We start from the raw sequence: 12,090 nt of genomic DNA, 5'->3' as shown, positions 1-12,090 counted from the left end.
GGGAGGGCAGTGGAGGGGAGAGGGGAGAGCAAGGGGTCTTTGCTGTGTTCTGCCTTTCGGTCATTTCAGTTCTTCTGGTGTTTCGGTTATTTAGATCTCATGGTGCCACATGAAACCTAGCATTTCGAAATTCGGATTAGGTATTTTGTCATTTTTTTACTCGTTTTGGACCCAGAAAGAGAGTCAAAAGCCAGTGTTTAAAGACTGTTCAGTATTTTCTGGCAAAATATACGTTGACAAAAGATGAGTTTTTGCCCATACATTTTTACTATTGTGCCGATTTTGTCACTTGTGGACACAACTGATTAAGCAAACCGTTTACCTTTAGAGACTGTTAATAAATCAGCTTTCAAAACATATTTGTCAAACGCATAAACAATTCTTCCCATATTCTGGGAGAAAGAAAACTCTCAAGCTAAGCTGTGATCAATCGTCGTTTTAAAATGAACTTATTCGAATAATTTTTAATTAAATCAAGTGATTCCACGCGACTGTTTTAATAGCTAAAAACTTTGTTTGGAGGATACCCAAACTTATTTGATCCACTATGTTAATTAGCGTCGCTTTGAAGAAGCAAAGCGGTCAGCAAAGGCTTAATTTTGGATTTCCTGATTTTCAAAAGCATTTTGAAATGAAATTAAAATGATTCATTTGTAAAATTTAATGTTTAAATGCCAGCAAGACCATTCGATCAAAGAACTTAATTTCAGTCTCGACAGAACGTGCCATTAATTAAAGACGCCAGAATTTAATTTATTAGAATATAATTAAACCCCGCAATCCTAAATTCATTATTTTATGGTTCATTGTTACTTACTCTACATTATTTCAATTACATTCCCTTGTTACCTAGTTAGACCGGATTAGCTTTGAAGTTCGATTTATTTTTTTATTATTAGAATAAATTTTTCAGTATTACTTTAATTTTCACTATGACAATTGTAGGAATTATTCCCCCTAAGGCCTTTCTGGTCGCTAGGAAAGACAAATAGTTCTTATTACGCGACTGTATTGTAGTGTATCAAGAGAGGATGAGGCTCTCTCCAGTGTATTCAACAGCACAGTTTATCGTGAATCTAGTAGTACGAGATATTGAAAATATAATAGAATCTATAAAACTATTTGTCTCAAAAATTTGAACAGCTGCCTTAATCTGCCAAAGGTCGCTAATTTGGTATTCAAAGTAAAGACGAATGTATAACATAGACAGATCCAGAATACAGTTTTTATTCCCGACTGGAACCTCCCGCAGTAAGGTCTATCACTCTCAGGAAACCGTACTTGGTAAGTTGAGAAATTAGAAGTTCTAAAATGCAAGACGTGTTTCCTTATTGCTGTGTACAAGTCTTGATTCAGAAAAGCCAACCTACCAAAATGTATTCCAGAATATTTTTCAGTGTCAATGGGGTAAGAAAAGCACAACAAAATTCACCTCTGTCTTTTTTAATTACGGAATAGTTAATGCTCCTGTATGTAGTGTCCTGCATGAGCGGATCAAACTAAACAAATTTGCCTGCCATGCTTAAAAAGGTACAAGAAACAGCAGTGGTAGTAATACATAGTTTAAAAAAATCATCTTTTTGTCCTTGGTAGCTGCCTCTCAAAAATAAAATAAAATAAAATAAAAATTGGACGGCATGCACTTCGTAAAAAATCACTGACCAATATCTGAATGGTTTGAGACGCTACGATTTCATTGCCTTTCTTGAAAGTAAGGACTGTAGTATCTCATGAAAGTGCCAAAGGAAAACAAAAGACACGAAAAGAATTGAAGTCAGGTAGTTCTTCATTCCATATTATCATTGATACGTCAACAGAGTCTTGGACTAATTCATGGGCTAATACATATCATAATGTACCTTATTAGCTTGTAACTTTTAAAACAGTACAATTCTCACAAGCTTTAATCAACTCTTATTCACCTCATCAAGTTATACGCTCTCATCAACTGTTACGTATTCTCCAAGTGTAACTTAGCTAAGCAAAGTATCCGTGAAATGCGTCAATTAAAATTACTGCTAAATAGGTCAACCTAGAATTTAGAATTTTTGGCATGGAAAGCTAAAATAAACACTTGGATCATGAAAACCACGAGATCTCTTATTTCATTTTTATTTTCGCTCAAGTGGAAAGGAAACGTCGTTTTGAAAATCAAATTTTTTTCCGCATTCTTTTAACAGCAACAAGACGAATATGTGCGTGAATTTGAGTTTCTTTCCTGGCACATCCAGGTGTAAACGCCAGAAAGTCGACATGATGAAATCTCAGTTCTTTTTAGTTTATTATTTCACAGCTCTAGAATAGTACAAGCAAGTATATTGTAAGCATTGTATATTCCTGGTCTAAATTTTACCCTCTGTCCGTTTTTTACGCCCGGTCGGTAGTCTACGTTTTACACTGACCGATTAAGTAATAAATTTTAGAAAATAATAAAGGTTCTGACGGTAAAATCCGAACTGTTGGCTGTTGAATTCCCATAAGAACTCGAAAATTTCGCAGAAATTCCATGGCCTGAATAATGATTTGAGATGTCCGCCAGCTCGACGCCTGGATAAAACAACAAATTGCACTCGAAACACAATTTTTTCGCCGTTATTTCTCGGATTTCCGCTGTCGAAACTGTTGAGTATTCCTTAGTAGTTGTTCTTTCGATTTACTATTCCGAAAAGGTGTGTTTTCCTTCGGAAAACACGAAAATCGGCTACTAAGAAGTTTGCCGTCCGGGGTCTTTGCGGTGTTCTGCCTTCTGGTCATTTCAGTTCTAACTTACGGTGTTTCGGTTATTTGGATCTTATGATGGCAAATGAAACCTAGCATTTCGAAATTCGGATAGGTATTTTGTCAATTTCCGAATCGTTTTGGACCCAAAAAAGAGTCAAAAGCCAGTGTTTAGAGATTGTTCAGTAATTTTTTCAGGCAAATATAGGTTAACAAAAGATGAGTTTTTGCACGTAAATTTTACTATCGTGGCGATTTTGTCACTTGTGGACACAACTGATTAAGCAAACCGTTTACCTTTTGAGACTGTTAATAAATCAGCTTTCAAAACAAATGAGCCAAACGCATAAACAATTCTTGCCATATTCTTGAAGAAAGAAAATTCTCAAGCTAAGTAGTAAGCAATCCTCGGCTAGTTTTAAATTGGACTGATTCGAATAATTTAAATGAACTCAAGTGATTTCACGTAGCCGCTTTAATGGGCAATAATAATTGTTTGCCCAAAGGATACTCAAGCTTACTTGATCTGCTATGTTATTTCGCATTGGCTAAGAAGCAAATCGGTCTTCTTAGGTTTTAAGTCTTGGTTTCTTTCCAATCACTTAAACTAGTTCTATTTGCCAATACTGAGTATGACCCATTCATTTCCACAAGTGTACAGTCAACCTTTCCGATTATCTTCACAAGCGCTTACCGTGATTCATCTTTAAAAGAGTGATACTCGGTATTCATTGTTCATAATTTCTCACAATTTTTGCAGAATTTTGTCAGCCGCTTTAAAATTTGCCAAAGACCGCCAAACGCGTGTTGATAATAAATATGTATATTGAATAAGGAGAATTTTCCAAAATAATTGGTCTCTTCAGACATGTTGTACTAATTATCGACGCCAAACCTTCTTGACAAACTCCTCCGGTAGTTAGGACAGTCTCTTTCAGAAAACAAAGCTTGGTAAGTTGAACGATTGAGAAGTTTCACTTTTTATGTTACGACTGAAACATATGGCGTAAGATTACCGGAAATGCTTGGCGTTGTTCTTGGTTTAAATCTACAGTTTCTGAGTCAGAAAAGGAGCTCTTCCAGCGCACTTGGACCATTTGCAATTTTAGCAAAACAATTTGTGTTTTGGAGCCAATGCCCCCAGAAATTAACTTATCTATTAACTTACATTAATTTAGTCCCACCTTGGTCTGGAGAAACGCATAAATTGAAGTAAGACTCAAATCCATAATTCGCAGTTTAGAATAAGGCAGTTAAGGTCGGAACCATTGTAACATTTAGAGTGCGAAATCCAAGCCATAATAAATTGTGACCAAACTGAAACATTTCACGCAAAGTTTGTCTCTTACGGAGAGTGAAAGGGGATTTATATCAGACATAAAATAAAAATTGTTGCTAATAAAATAGTATGATTATTTCATGCATTACGAGTAAAGGAGTTATTTTTTCAACAAGTATATCAATAATTCAGATTTGTCAGAAAGGCAACTACTAAAAGCACTACTCCATTTAAAGTCCTTAGTTTTTTTTTTCTACATTGCCAGCTTTTAAAGTAAATTAGTCATTCGCAATTCGCATTCCCATTTGCATTTTTTTTTTTTTCATTAATGCCAAATTATCTTCACATGTACATAATGTCCAACGTGAGTTCAAATACTGACAACTTTTTACAGTTTTTAGCGTCATGCAATCACAAATTTCCTAACTTTGGCCTTTGAATACTTTCTTCATTTTCCTTTACAGAATCAGGCAGGGATGGCTATCAAAGGAGCAGTGTTCATTTTTGGCGTAATTTTTGTGTCTCTGATGATGGAAGCAGAGGGTTCGTAAAGGGTCGCGTGGTGGTTAACGTTAATATAACAGAATATCACTCTTATGTCTTTTATTTCCGTCCGGTTTCTAATTTCAGTAGTAGAATGTTTGTTCCGTTTTCACCGGTTAAATTGTATCACTCACGGGAAATATTTTGAAAAATATAAAAGGCTAATTTTGCAAGATTGTCGTGAGTTCTAAACCCCGCCAGCAAAAGTTAAAGGGCTGTAGGGTTCAGCTATAGAGGAAAGTGACCTTTTTTTAAATACCATTTCAAATAGAGTTCTCAGATACCTTTTTGATTATTTTAATGTGAAAAACCATGACATTCACCACTACAAAACTAGAAATAATTATTACCTTATTTTGGAAAAAAGTTAACTTAGAATGCACCAAGCGCGCTTGTTTCTACAAAGGTAAAACGTCGTTTTAAAGTTACTCTCCTAAAGTATTTGTGATCTCCTTTTATTTATTTTATTTTTTCTAAACAGGACTGCATTGATAGCAGTTTTCTTCATAAAACTAATGCAGCAATCCTGTATAAATATATTTGAATTATTATTATTATTATTATTATTATTATTAGATTATTTGAATATCATGATGACACCGAAGCGTCCGTTTTTATCGCTCGCTTTTACATCTCTTCGCATTGGTAAATATTTATTGGTGAGAATAATAGTTATTGGAATCGGTATTTAATAACCGAGGACTTCTCGCCAGCGTCATATCAATTTTTAGCTTATGGCTCTCTTTCTCTCTTTACATTCTCTTTATTCAGGTTGTTGTCCACCTAAATGGGTTTCAAGTGAAGCCGCTTGTTACTACGTTATCAATACCCGATTTCAAAGAATGAAAGATGCTCGACACAAATGTCAGCAAATGGGAGGAGACATCGCCGTCATCAGATCTGCCAATGAAAACCAATTTATTTTCGACCTGGTAAAGAAGACAGCTGGATTAGCAGGCTGGGGTGCATGGATTGGCCTTAACCGAAAGGCTGACGGGAGCTTCAAATGGGTTGACGGCACCCCATTAGTGTATGAGGCATGGAATTCTGGGGAACCCAACGGCATTGGAGGCCGCGCGGATTGTGTCCATATGATTTGGAATGATGTAGGAGGAAAATGGAATGACGCCTCTTGTGACTGGGAAGACGTCCGCCCCGGTGTTGTTTGTAAGATGCCAATGCCACGTTGAGGTGACCAGTTCATTGCTAACCAGAAAGCTGTAAACCTGACTGGCATATATAGGACTATAGAAAGCTAAGAGTAACGTGACCATGTTAAAGTAGCCAATTGGTTTCTACCGTTGTACCAGTCAATAAAAGCTCGACTTTTTTTAGAGCGTTGCATGCGCTCTATACATAGCCAAGTTATGTTAATTACTTGCTTAAGGTGAATGAAAAATAAAAGTGGTGTTGGCAGCTTACGTGGTCAAAAAACTTTCTGTGCATGTTCAATTGGGAGACCTCATTGTCTGTGTAACGTTAAGTTTTAATTTGTATCCGAAATGAACCATAAGCTTGAATTATTAAGCTTTAAGAAAATATACACAAAATGGGGTGTTATGCCAAAACAACGAACGGTGCAGTACGCGCGCAGCCAGTTGTCATGGTAGGCTGATACCAGTAATACTCTAAGCAAAGCAAAGCACCTGAAAATGGCTTCGATTCAGTTTATTGATTTCTTATTTGGTTATCATCTTTCCTTTCGCTGTAACGCGGAGAGGGTTTCTTGTTGCCTGTTTAAAAAATTATCACATTCTGTTAACAGTCCTTAAGCTTCCTTTTGCGCATACGTTTTGAATGAAACCGCCAAGAACGTCCCTAACATTATGAATTCTGAAAAACCTAGTATCCCCTTATACATGGGAGAGCTGAGGTGTTTTAGAAAGAATACAGCGTTCCTATACCTTTTAAGTTTACGATCAGGCTACATTTAAAGCGACCTATACGTACAATTATTAAAAATGGATCATTGTATAACGGCAATTCCGGGGATTTGATTGGCTTAGCAGCCATGGTATATGAGCCATTATACCATGCCCGAGAAATAACGACCATTAAATTGTCTTCTGTTTGTTCTTCCAAAGGAAAATCAGCAAGATCTGGCAATATTTCTTGATATTTTTTAATGAGATAATTATTCCGCTCCCGCTTGATGGATATGAGATTATAGCCAACTCGGTGCGCGCTCGACGCCCCTCATCTGTTTGCATACCTCAGCGACCGACTATCACGTAAACGCGCAATCTGATTGGCTTAACAAAGCTGCCGTGTATTGATCGATAGAAAAAACTCCCATCACAAGCGAGCAATTACAAAAACTTTTTGAAAGTGGTCAACTGGGAGATTGATTTCCGAAAGATCCTAAACAATTAAAGCGAACATCGTGGTTTTACACATACCTGTATTTCGGGAGGAGAGGAAGAGAAAACCAACCCAGTTTCACTACAGAGACGTTTTTCCGTCGCCACAAACCCCAGGGTAGACGATATTTTGACCTGTGAAGAGAGTTTCCCGGGGTGGTTGTGTCAACAAAAAGCCATCAAGGTGGCGTAGACGACAACACCGACGAAGCAGACGGCAAAATGTTTGTGGTTTGCGGTTTGTATTGTACCAGCTACTGCATGCCAGATGACCAGTCACATTTCTAAACAGCACATTAATTTCCGAACACGTTCAACAACTGTGCAGTGAACATAGTCAGCAATAACTAAGCTTAACTTTCGATGAATTCTCAGTGGTCCATTTCACTATACAGCCCATTGCACTTCGCTGTCAACTTTTTTCCAGAATTTGAAAATGAAAGGGACTTTCATATTAAGCTCAGTTTGGGCTAGTCCTGAGCTTAACATCATTTTTTCTTCTACGATTTGCAAGTTTCTGAGACTGGGCAATGTATGGCGAGATCCCTGCATATCAAGCTTTGCCTATTGTTATGGTTTAAATTTTTTAAGACAATAAGCCTTTTGTTGTCTGTCCGTAGGGATTTTTCTGTCCTGTTTCGCGAAGTTATAATCGGGTCAAATCGGATTCATTCGACAACTTGTCGCTGATGACAATTTTTTCCCAACGGTAGCCTACTTGGGAAAACGAAAACAAACTTACCGGGGGTACGTGAACAGGTTGGACTAAGTTTTTGTCATACCGCGCGCGCATGTTTCGGCGTAACCCAGCCAAACTGTACTTTACTTTAATTTAGTCGTCAAGTAAGTATTATTTTTTTTAGCTCATGTTTTAGCTTGCAAGCGGCGATGAGTAGCTGGAAGCGATAAGAACGGGGCTGCTGCTACGTTTTATATCAGTTTTATATTCTTTATACGCTATGCTACTTTGAAAATGACTTCTGTTTAAAATTCGTGCATGGCTTAATAATTATTTAACCAATTGCGCCTGGATCTACGAAAACGATAAACGAAATCAGAACTGTTGTCGATTGGCAAGAAGACAAGTTTTTCTTTAGCACCTTTTCACGTTTAAATGATTTCGCATTTTCGTCAATTGTTCCACCGCTAAAAACATCTCAATAAAAAAAAAAAAAAAAAAAAGAAAAGGAGGCAAGAAACAATGAAAACACACCGCTTTATTTCGAGGGTGCGCGAAAAGGCGGGTTTACTTAAGCTATTGTTAGGCCTCGCGTTTTTGTTTTTTGGTCTATTGAACCAAGTAAACATTGCTGTTGAAGGAAAAACAATAGGTGCGATTTTCGCACCTTTTTTCGTTTCAGTGATTTTATTCTCCGGTTTGCCAAAAATTTCCAAGCAAAAATCTTTATCGTCGCATGCATTGAGTAAAAAAAAATGAGTGTGAAAGGCTTGGAATTGCCTGCGCAAACCGTCGTATTTTTTTTTCCTTTTTTGCGTGACGACTCCCTTCCTCGCGCGCGCTACCTTTTGTCACAGGTTTGTCTTTGATCCTACCCACGCGACGCTAATAAAGAGTATTGATCTGCATTTGAAAAGCTCATTTAAATTTTATTCATGATGCTTACATATAAAAGTCTCGTAAACGCAAGTTATAATCACTTTAGACAATCTCTTATTGAGAGAAGAGCAAAGAAACATGACTAAGTTCTATGAAGTATCGAAAGTGCTCGATAAGCGTACGGACGCTCACGGTCGCGTTCAATACCTCGTCCGCTGGCGTGGCTATGGAAAGAAGTACGATAGCTGGGTGGACGAAACCGACACAAACGAGCGCCTTAAACAAGTGTTTAGGACACGCCACCAAGGAACTCCAGGCTTGCTGCAGACCTTGGCAGTGTTAGTTGCAGAGAAGCTCAACATGAAGAAACCGCCAACAACCAGCATCGTGAGACGTGCGTCCGTCACCATGCCGATGGATGCCGAGACATTTAAAGAGTTGTTCGGTGGTCTTCCTTCCGCGCCAAATCTTTTGCGAGCGACGAAGTTTTCTGTGCCCATTCACGAGCTTGACGCCATAATGCCTTCTGGATGGTCATTAAACACTTTTAAAACCTCCACGACTTGTCGGTTGCAGCCCGGCAAGCCTGTCGAGATTGCTCTCTTAGAGCGTAAAAAAGTGTTTTTTGATCATTCGGGGTGTTCGCGCTGTCAAGGCGGGAATGGAGCCCCCGTCGCTTGTAAAGACGTGGTGCGGAAAGTGGTGTTCGGTTCAACTCTATTAAAGTTCTCATTCTACCGTGAGCGGAACAAGCAAGCCGACCGAAAGCCCAAGGAGCGCACGAAACTAACCTGGGCGAAACCATGATCAGTCGCAAAGTAGACAACAGTGACCTACCGCTTGGTAGTCACTTTAACAAACGGCTCTTTTAGGAGCCACCAAATATAAGAAAGCGATGACCAACTCGAATGTGTGATACTTATTTCTTTCTCTTTTCTGGCCCTTTTTTATATTCATTAGTTGCCTTAAAAAAGATCAGTATTCAAGCCGCTTCGATATGAACGAAAGTTTCCTGTGGCTCACTAGATCGAATGATGTGTTGATTGGGGTTGTTTTTAAAATTATGTAACACCGGAACACGGTAATTTGAAACCGATACCAGTAACTTCTTGTGTGGTGTCATTGTCAAAAGCGTGGTTTGTTCATCAATCATGGAGAAAGCAGGGCACGACGCTTGGTAAGTGAGAAGTAAATGCACCCGTATTACACTCGAGCCAGGTCAAGCGTACCCCCCAAGATTCTATTAATGGATCGATTATTGAACCGATTGAACCGATTAGTCGTTTCAAAGAATGCATTCATTTATTCATTGTTAGCACGGCCGCGCAGATCGGCTCAAATTAAAATTCGCTTCTTTTTGGTTTTGAACATTGATCCGCTCTAACAGTAAAAGCAAAAGCCTGTTAAATTCAAACTACAGTACATTTGAAACAGCCCGTTCGTTCAAACAGTTCCTGGATGTTGTTGACACGTTCATTATGCAAGTTCGGTCATTGCAAGAGCACAACGGTCAAGCGCTTGGAAATGAGTCGGGCTGAAAAGTTCCAATTTATATTTCATGTATAGCATGACCCACCTTGTGGCATGAAAAAGCTTGGTATATATTTCAGCAGACTGATATACATACTGCGAAAAATAGCGCAACACATGTGCCGAAGGGGGTACGCTTCACCTGGCTCAGATAGGATAAGTAACTCCAGTGAACAAAGGCTAAACTTGACCAAATTAAGTAAATCAAAATACTATACTCGTGTTATACTTGCGCTGACAAAAATATGGTAAATGGTCTGATTTTTGCTCCCAGACCTGGGGTACACATTGTCAGTAAAAAAAACAGTCAAGCTTTTCCTTTCATTTCAAGTTAAGTTTGTCCAAACACATCACTGACATTTCTTTTTCATCTATTTTAGTAATGAAATATTTCCTGTTCCAGGAAGCTCTGGACATAATGGTCTTAATCAAGGTAAACTACTACTCTGAACTCTAAGTAAATGGCACAATTTGATAGAATGGTTGAAAATTTGACAAGGTAATTGATAAGATTGAATTATTTATCACATTATTTCTGAATTCACAGGTGTCAAGAGAAAAAGGGATTCATTAGGTAACTAAAAATATCTTTGCAAGGTGGTGTTTGAAAAGTTTAAAAAAATATGAAGATATTTGAGAATTTTATTTCACATACTCCTTTTTTTTGGTCATTTCAATCAGAAGAAACCAGGCAATTACCATGGGAGTGGGGGTTCATCAGTGGCCCCACAGAAGAAGACCCTCAAAGTGAGAGTGAAAGTAGCTGCCATAGCAGCTATTATTATGCAGAGACTGTAATCGTTTCTGATTCAGAAGATGATCTGTCCTTTTTAGATGGTGAGTTAGCAACCACTTGTCACTTTAAATAAACTACATTTAATAATAAAGTTCAGGATCAAGGCAATTAATCCACAAAATTTTCATACTGTTGATAAGTGACAGACCTTTTTTCCAAATTTACAGATGTGTTGCCCAGTGGCCAAGACAATGACGAGAGAGATTTGCACGAGGAGAGAGAGGGAGAAATTGAGAACTGGAGGGAAGAGGAATGGGGAGAGCAATGGGAATTTGAATTGGAATATGATGTGGAAGACCAAGAGTACGAGGAAGATGGAGAGGATGATGATGTTGATGATGATGATGATGATGATGATGATGATGATGATGATGATGATGATGAGGAGGAGGAGGAGGACGAGCAGGAGGAGGAGCGTGAGGAGGAAGAAGACAAGGAGAAGGGAGAAGGAGGTCACCCTTTTGCGATGGATCTGTGCGTGGTCTGTGTTACTAGACCACGCAATGCCAGCATTATACATGGCGACACAGGACATCAAGTTTGTTGCCTTGAATGCGCCTCAAGGTTGAAAACCGAAAAAAAGAGATGTCCTGTGTGTCGCAAAAAAATCAAACTTGTAGTGAAAAATTTTTTATAGTGAGCAAGTATACTAAAACATAGAGGATAGTACATGGCCGTGCGGAGATATGAAATTCCTCTTCGAGTGGGTGTAGCGAACAAGTGAAATATTTTTTAACAAGAGAAGAGATTGTCATTTTTTTTTTATGAATGGGCATTGCAAATACGCCACTTAATGTCAGAGCACGCGATATAGCATACATAATTGAACAAATGAATCAAACTTTATGAAATATTCTTTTATTGATTGATCACTCGATTTCTATCGCCTTTGACGGTTGACTTGGGGCTTCACCCCTCGCCAACTATCAGCCGATAGAAACCTCGAGCTTGCCGTCTAATTGTTAAAAATCCAACGCGGGCTCGATGAATAATTGCCGTTAAGCATAAACGTCTATCTCGATTATACTTTTCACATTTAAGTAGACAGGCAACAAAATCAGCTCATCAACCCTTCCATTGGTTTTCGCGAAGTCCATACGCGAAGATCCCGCGATAGGATTGCCCTCTGTAAGAATAAACAAATTATTTGTTTGAAAACGATTACAAGAGTCGGAAGAAAGACAGAGTGCAAATCGCACACTTTTTTTATATTTTCGAGTTATTCGTGCTGTACATCCAGTTCATTTATTGTTATAGCTAGTCAAGTAATCGTTTTTCTAACTGAAGATGATCGTTTTTCGTGCAA

The 12,090-nt window shown here is 38.3% G+C and overlaps 2 protein-coding genes across 3 annotated transcripts; both read left to right on the top strand.

Moving 5' to 3' along the window:
- The first annotated feature begins 1,244 nt into the window (after positions 1-1,244).
- LOC146467340 (C-type lectin domain family 4 member G-like) lies at positions 1,245-5,955 on the top strand. The gene is made up of 3 exons (XM_085126157.1): positions 1,245-1,284; positions 4,462-4,540; positions 5,312-5,955. Exons 2-3 carry the CDS (start codon positions 4,474-4,476, stop codon positions 5,728-5,730), a joined length of 486 nt encoding a protein of 161 aa, XP_084982283.1. The 5' UTR covers positions 1,245-1,284; positions 4,462-4,473; the 3' UTR covers positions 5,731-5,955.
- Positions 5,956-7,455: 1,500 nt separating this feature from the next.
- On the top strand, positions 7,456-11,526 carry LOC146467339 (uncharacterized). Of its 2 annotated transcripts, XM_085126067.1 has the most exons (3): positions 7,456-10,421; positions 10,536-10,562; positions 10,670-11,526. In XM_085126067.1, the coding sequence occupies exon 1, from the start codon at positions 8,597-8,599 to the stop codon at positions 9,263-9,265; it is 669 nt and encodes a 222-aa protein (XP_084982193.1). In that variant the 5' UTR covers positions 7,456-8,596; the 3' UTR covers positions 9,266-10,421; positions 10,536-10,562; positions 10,670-11,526. The 2 variants fall into 2 exon arrangements, with proteins under 2 accessions (XP_084982193.1, XP_084982192.1); XM_085126066.1 differs by having other exon boundaries at positions 10,536-11,526.
- Positions 11,527-12,090: the final 564 nt, after the last annotated feature.

Source organism: Pavona decussata, unplaced genomic scaffold (genome assembly GCF_977016875.1).
Source record: "Pavona decussata unplaced genomic scaffold, jaPavDecu1.1 SCAFFOLD_137, whole genome shotgun sequence".
In the NCBI taxonomy this organism is placed as follows: Eukaryota; Metazoa; Cnidaria; class Anthozoa; order Scleractinia; family Agariciidae; genus Pavona; species Pavona decussata.
This window is presented reverse-complemented; position numbering and strand designations above follow the sequence as displayed.